General features: G+C 51.6%; 1 protein-coding gene across 1 annotated transcript in view; it reads right to left on the bottom strand.

Moving 5' to 3' along the window:
* Positions 1-7,590, bottom strand: part of MYO18B (myosin XVIIIB) — a 307,510-nt gene that overhangs the window by 223,134 nt on the left and 76,786 nt on the right. Inside the window, exon 13 of the mRNA XM_045289537.1 lies at positions 2,025-2,198. Coding sequence (XP_045145472.1) covers positions 2,025-2,198 — 174 coding nt within the window. The remainder of the gene's footprint in view (positions 1-2,024; positions 2,199-7,590) is intronic.

The following is a 7,590-nucleotide window of genomic DNA, read 5'->3' as shown; positions in this document are numbered from 1 at the left end:
TTATATAAAACTCTCTCTTATACATGAGCTTCTGTGGATCTGTTTCTCTAAAGTACCCAGACTAACACAATGTCCAATGATAGCAAATTTCTTAGATAATTCATAATTCACCTGTACCGAGCTCTATTTCAATGTTCTCTTCAGGTATAAAAGAGTATTTGCTGAGGCAGGAAAATGTCAGTCTACCAGGTTCTCACCACCATCGAGTCGATGCCGGTCCACAGTGACCATCTAGGACAGGGTAGAACTGCCCTGTGGGTTGCTAAGACTATAGCTCTTTACAGAAGAAGATAGCTAACCTTCTCTTTCTCCTGAGTAGCCGCTGGTGGTTTCCAACCACTGACCTTGTGGGGAGCAGCCTGGCTCGTAACCATTAAGCCACTGGGGCTCTAGGGCCTATGATGTTAGGAGGCATAAAAATATTTTAGAACTGGAGTGACACTTGTGACCTCAATTTTGCTTAAACATGAACTCATTCACACCAGGAAGACAACCAGTACTGACGGAAGTGCCTGGTCTGTTGCTAAGGAACCCATAGCCTCCCAGCATCCATCCTGACCAGCTATCCCCTGTCTTCTAATATCTACCTTGGAGATCTTGGCCTGAGAGGTGTGTCACTTTTAGCAGACCACCAGGGAAATAAAATAACAAGGAGGTCAATGGCATCCAAGTGCCATTGGCCATCAAGAGGAAGTCCCTGCAAAGAGAGACAGCTGCAAGTATTCAGATGAACCCCAAGAGATATGTAAAAATCATAGCTCCAAGCAGTCTTCCTTGTGAATCTCAACCTCTGTTGCTTCGGGGAGACCTTATTTGAGGGAGTCCCCAGAGACCCTTGGGTCTTCCAAGGGGTCCTTTCGTGTCTTGTCTCCTACAGTGGGGACATCAAGACAGCACAAGGCTGTACACCCAAAACTCGGCTGAGCTCACTCTTGCAAGTCCAATACCAAGTTCCCCTGCTACTTCCCCCAGAACCAGTCGGAAGCACGCTCCTCGCTCCAGCTGCTCAGAATGCGATCTCACGAGCTGTCCTTGGTCCCTCTCTGTCCTTTACACCGCCATGCGTGTTTCTACCTGCGTCTCCTCTCCTGCTCCTGTCCGTCCCTCCCATCTTACCTCCCAGCCTCTCTCACCTCTCCCCAGGGGACTGTCCCAGGTCATCCCCCATCCCCCATTCCTTACCCAACTTCCGTCAGGCTGAGCCTCTTCAGAAGTAAGTCAAATCACATCGTGCCCCCACTCAAGCCCCACCCCCAGGGATTCTCAGCAGTCTGACCACACACCCCCTCACCTGTAAACTCTTCTGTGATCTGCTCCCACCTTTCTCTCCTAGCCCATCTCTTCCACCCCGACTTCCACGCTGCTTCAGCCACCCCATCTGATAGCTCCTCTCCCAACAGGAAGATGACATCACTCGTTGGGCCGCAACAAGCGTTGACTGCAATGAACCCACTGTGATCCCTTATCAGTGTCCACACGGCAGGAACCGACACCAAGCAGAAGTGTGGAAATGAGGGTCTGTGTATGGTAAATCGTCAGGAAGACCCCAGAGAATTTGTCACCCTCCCAACCTCTGGGCTGCCCACCCAGCCTCCACAGCTGCTCAGGGTTGACCCTTAGGGAAATAAGGACAGGGAGGGCCTTCCTTCCCGAACCCTAGACAGGGCTGTCAATAAGCTCCATGCCTGTAGAAGCCATCCACAGGTCTGCCTAAGGCAACAAACTCACTGCCATCAAGTCCATGCCAACGCATAACCACCCTATAGCGCAGAATAGAACCGCCCCTGCGGGTTTCTGAGACTTCGTTTATCAGAGTAGAAAGCCTTACCTTTCTCTCAAGGAACAAGCTGGTGGCTTTGAACTAATGACTTTGCAGATTGAAGCATGTGTAAACACTATGCCACCAGGGCTCCTCTAGGGCCTCAATAAATCATTGATGAATGGGTGAGTGATGGAAAGCAGGTGGGTCCCCTGGAGCTGTCCCAGAAGACCCCACCCCACCAGCAGGGCAGGTGGTACAATACCTGAACTTGTCTCTTCATCCTCCAGGCCCCGGCGGCTGGACCCGGCCTTCACTTGCTCGATGATCTGCTGCAGGTGATGCTTGAAGGTGGCTCGGTTCAGCTCCTCATATTCGCAGCCCAGCACCTCGGCTGCACGGTTCGCCCACTCGAAGTGCATGAACTGCTTCCGGCCCACTATTCCAGGGACAGAGCAGAGGGCGGAGGGTGAGGGTCCACCCAAGGGGCCTTCGGAGTATCTCCCAACAACTGGGCCACCAACTCAGTCAGAACAGTTGCACAGATGTGGCCCCTGGGGGCACGGACCCCCTGGGAACAGTCAGGTTGACCCAGGAGATGGGTTGATTCTACCCACCCCCACTTGCCCATTGCAGTCCTTACTTTCAAACCAAATGAGCCAGGGAGTGCTCTACTAATGGAGTGGAGCCGTCCTGGGTAAAGTACGAGTGATGAACCAACACTATAGGTCAGCCACATGCCATCTCTCTACCAGCCACACACAAACCCTTGCCATCCACCTAGTGACCCCACCACCTGCTCGCCACCCAGCCACCCACCATTTCATTCAAACCATATGCCCACAGCTCCTGAGATCTGGCAAGCACTGGGGAAGGAAGGCAGGGCAAGGTAGGTCTGGTATCTGCCCTTCTGGAGAGCTGATGGCCTATTAAGGAGAAGAGAGGCTAAAGCACATAGAGAAATAGGCTCATTTGTTCTTGGTAGGGGTCATCAAGTCGGTTCTGACCCATAGGGACCCTTTGCACAACAGACCGAAACACTGCCCGAGCCTGCACCGTCCTCACAATTGTTCCGATGTCTGCACCCATTGGTGCAGCCCCTGGGTCAACAGCCCATCGGGTCGAGAGCCTTTCTCTTTCCATTGCCCCTCATTTAGGGTGATCGAATCATAAAGGGGGTTTCTCTCCCTCTGGGTAGAAAGTGAACCAGGATGGCAAGACAAAGGGAGGTTGAGAGAGTGGTCAGAGAGTGCCCCGCCTGGGCGTCTAATACGCGAAGTGGGTACCCTGGCATGTGGTGCATGACGGAGCCTGGAGAGAGGCAGGAAGAACCAGGAGAGAGCTTCCGAAGCAGCACCGAGGCTGGTGCTTGAGAAAAGAGCCCAGCGGATGGAGAAATGGTAGGAAAGCTCCAGGGTTCGGAGGAGACAGCAGCTGAGGTGAAAGAAGCGAAGGAGCGTCACTTGGCGAGACAGCCCAAACCAGCCCACCCTCTGCGCTGCCCTCACCATGATTCTGAGCATAATTTCAAGAGGACAGAGGGGAACCACCTTACAGGGCTTCCAAGGCTGCACTAGGTACAAAAGCAGGTGACCGTGTATCTCGCCTGGGGAGCACAAGGCGGGGTTCAATGCCACAGCCTGTCTCACAGCAGCTGAGCTCCTCAATTCAGTCGCTGCCGGGTGGATTCAGCCATGGAGTCACCGTGTGCATCAGAGTAGTGCTGCGCTCCGTGGGACGATCAATGGTTGTGACTGTTTAGAATTCAATTACCTGGCTTCTCTGTATTCTCTTCCTACAACACGCCCTGCCCCTGCCCCCGGCACCTCTGGGTAGATTCGAACAGCCAATCTTGCAGTCGATGAGCAGTCAGCCAATTGCATCTCTTAGTGACTCTGAAATCTTCTGTTTTTGTTGTTATCGGGGGCCATCAAGTCGATTCCAACACATGGAGCCCCCAGGGACAGCAGAACGAAACACTGCCTGAGCCGGGGCAAATTTGAGCCCATTGCTGCAGCCACTATGTCACTCCTTCTCACCAAAGGTCTTCCTCTTTTTCCCTGCCCCTCCAACGTAGCGAGCATGAAGTCCTTCTCGACTGGTCTCCCCTGGTAGCATGTCCCGAACACCTGAGATGAAGTCTTGTCATCTTCACTTCTAACAAGCACTCTGGCCACACTTCTTCCAAGACAGATTTGTTTGTTTGTTTGTTTGTTTGTTTTGGCAGTACTTTCAATACTCTTGGCCAGCACCAGAATTCCAATGCATCGGTCTTCATAATAAATTGAGAACGTTCATACACAGATGAGGTAAGGGAGGATCCATGGTTTGGGTCAGGCGCACCTCAGTCCTCAAAGTAACATCCTTGTTCTTCGATACGCTAACGAGGTCTTGTGCAGCAGACTGACCTAGTGCAGTACACCTTTTGATCGCTTGACTGTGGTTCCCATGAGCATTGATTGCAGATCCAAGCAAGACGAAATTCTTGACAACTTCAACCTCTGTTGGATCAATGTGACCTATTGGTCCAGTTGTGAGGATTTGGCTTTTCCTTACACTGAGTTGTAATCCACACTCAAGGCCACAATCCGAGATGTCCATCTGCAAGTATCTCAGGTCCTCCTCACTTTCAGCAAGCGAGGCTGTGTGAACTGCCTGTCGAAGGTTGTTAGGAAGCCTGCCTGCAATCCCAATACCACATTCATCTCCATATAAGCCGCTTCTCTAATGACTTGCTCAGCATACAGATTGAATAACTCTGACACACCACTTTCCTGATCTTAAACCATGCAGTAGTCCCTTGTGCTGTTCGCACAACTGCCTCTTGGTCCATGTCCAAATTCTTCGTGAGCCCAATGGAGTGCTCTAAAATTCCCATTCTTCTCAGGGTTATCCATAGTTTGTTATAATCCACACAGTTGGATGCCGTGGCAGACATCAGAAGGAAGTTTATTTGTGTTTTGTTGATTATTCCAAAGCTTTCACCAGTGTGGCACCTAGCCCACTACACGACAGCCTTGGAAGTCTCAGTGGCATGTCTGTTCTGTCCCAAAGGGGTCACTGTGAGTCAGAATCAACACCAGGACAGCCACAACAGTTGAGTTGAAAGAGCCCTCATCTGATCAGCTGTCCTTGGAAAAATGACTTAGCCCAAGGTCACTCTGCTGCTAAAGAGGCAGAGATGGGATTTGAGTGAAGGAGACAAAGAAGCTGAGAGGGAGGGGCTGGAGAACATAGGAGCCCAGCAGGTGGTTTGCAGCGTGGGCAGGTAACAGACCTCAGCAGGTATTCACAGGCTCAGGCTTACACCTCTAACCCTTGATCAGAGACAGAGAAAAGCAAGAAGAAGAAACTTAACAAGAAAGGACTACCTATGTGGCCTTTCACCTCCATCTACCATGAGTTCAATTGCTATCAATTACTGCGGCCTCCTGCATCTATTAATAACCAGCCATTCCTTCCTTTAACAATAGCTGTGTGGCTGCTGAATTCCTCAATATTACAGGACTTATTTATAAGGAGGTTGCAGCTGGCTCCCATTTCTTCACACCCAGGCCAATAATTTGGAGGTCAGGGAGGATGGCAGGGGGGCACAACCCACAGCAGTTTCGGCCTGGCTGCATGATCTCGGACCCTTGGTTTTGTATCTGTTCAATGAGTGGCAACTCTCCCCTGGGATTATTTTGCTGGTGAGCCAAGACACTGGGTGTGAAGATGTTATGGGAACGTACATCCCAAGTGGAGGAGCAAGGCATCTTTGGGGAGTCATCATGGGAGGGTCTTTCCCATATGAACTGTAGGAGTATAGGTGCAGAAGTAGGACTCCGGGCAGATCTATAAGTGACTTAACTAGACCCCACTGCTAGCCAGGCTAATGCCAAGACCAAGTTCAAACTTGGTGCACCTCAGCCCAGCGCTCCTTGCACACTCAGATGCTGCTCGCCAAGGCAGGCTGTCCAGGTGGTGTAATGGGGGTTCATCTTGGGCTGCTAGAGTTCAAAACCACCAGGCACTCCACAAGAGAAAAATGAGGCTTTCTACTCCTGTAATGATGTACAGTCTCAGAATTGGAATCTGATTTACAGCTGTGAATTGGAATCAATTCAGAGGCAATGGATTTGATTTTTGGAAGGCAGGCTAGGCTGCGGTCACTCAGCCAGGAACACTTTCACGGAAACGGTTTGCTGTGGCTCCAGGGAAGCTCAGTAGTGGTTGGCTTTTCCATAGGCCACTCCACATGCCTAGTCCTCTGCTAGGCACATCACCCTGTCAATGCAGCCACCGGTGACAACTGAACTATGGTTAATTCCACTGAGGGACAACACCTTGTGAAGGAATTGGGGCCCCTGTGGCTTTAGGAACCTTATTTTCTTCTCCAGGCTTCCGATTACTCGCCTATAAACTGGGCATGACCTCCCTGGCCCACCCCACCTTCTGCCACGGAGTCCATTCGACTCACAGCGACCCTATAGGGCAAGGCAGAACTGCCCCCGTGGGTTTCTGAGACGGTCACTCTTTATGGGAATAGAAAGCTTTTTTCTCCTTCTCAGTGGCTGGTGGTTTCAAACTGCTGGCTATGAGTTTAGCAGCCCAACATGCAACCCACTCCAGCACCACGGAGTCTTGGTACATCACTCACCCTGGTGGAGCATAGATGCTTAAGAAACAGTGAGCGAGGGACAGTGCCATGCCACCGCCATCCTCACTACCGTGACTGATGCACCTGACCTGTTTCTGCAGGTCCCCTTGTCCTTTCCACTGAGCCATTCCAGATAAATGATGCTTCTCCAGACCGAGGCTAATGGGGACTCCAGAAGGCCTCTGGTCCACTTCCCCTGCTGAGCCTCAGTTTTCTCATCTTTAAATGGACACAAGGCACCAGGGAAGCCCTGGGTGAATATTCGCTGCTGGTATGGATTATTTATGGGAAATGGAGGGTGAGAGAATGGCAGGTTTCCTCAGTGTTGTGCAGGGAAGTCCCCCAATCTGAAACCTAAATCTCAATCCCCTAACACTGGTCCAGGGCCACACAGGGGCCAAACTGATGCCCTAAACGTACTGCCAGGAAGACGAGGCTGAATCCTCAAGACCCTATAGGACAAAATAGAACTGGCTCCTTAGGGTTTTAGAGGCTGTCAATCTTTGCAGGGGCACACAGCCTCATCTTTCTCCAGAGACATAGCTGGCAGGTTTGAACCATTGACCTGGCAGTTAGCTGCCTAGTGCTTAACTCACTGTACCACCAGGGGCTGGGAGTTGATGTCCCCTGCCTGAAGTCAGTGTTCCAGCCCTACCACCCATTCCAGGACCCACAGCTTCCTTTACACACACACACACACACACACACACACACACACACACACACACACACACAATTGTTTGCATCACAGAACAGCCATTCCAACTTAATGAATGAATTCAATATGCTCAGAGAACACAGGATAAATCCTTGCATGGGGCCCAGAATAGGCCAGCCGCACCAGCTGGTGGGCCGGGAGCCAGCAGCCAGCTGGGGCAGGCAGGGGAAACGCAGACAGAACAGATGAGCTTGGGGTGTTGTGCCCAAGGACAGAACAGTGATATCTCCAGTGTAGAAGCCCCATGAGGCCCTCGCTTCATTCTTGGCTCAATCCAGGGGCCAGGGGCTGTAAACAGAGGGAAGACTGCAGGTCTTGCAAGGGGAGCAAGTGCCCTCAGCCTTGAACCTGGAAAGAAGCTGACTCTGCAGCACTGACGCAAACCCCCACACCTGCCTAAGACCCAATCCCGTAATGTCTTCTCAGCCCACAGGACGCCCTGGATGGGACGCCTCCTGGCCAGCAGTGTCAGGA

This window comes from Echinops telfairi, unplaced genomic scaffold (genome assembly GCF_000313985.2).
Source record: "Echinops telfairi isolate 266 unplaced genomic scaffold, ASM31398v2 ScPeMD7_29;HRSCAF=101, whole genome shotgun sequence".
Taxonomy (NCBI): domain Eukaryota; kingdom Metazoa; phylum Chordata; class Mammalia; order Afrosoricida; family Tenrecidae; genus Echinops; species Echinops telfairi.
The sequence above is the reverse complement of the archived record's forward strand: the minus strand, read 5'-3'. Positions and strand labels throughout refer to the sequence as shown.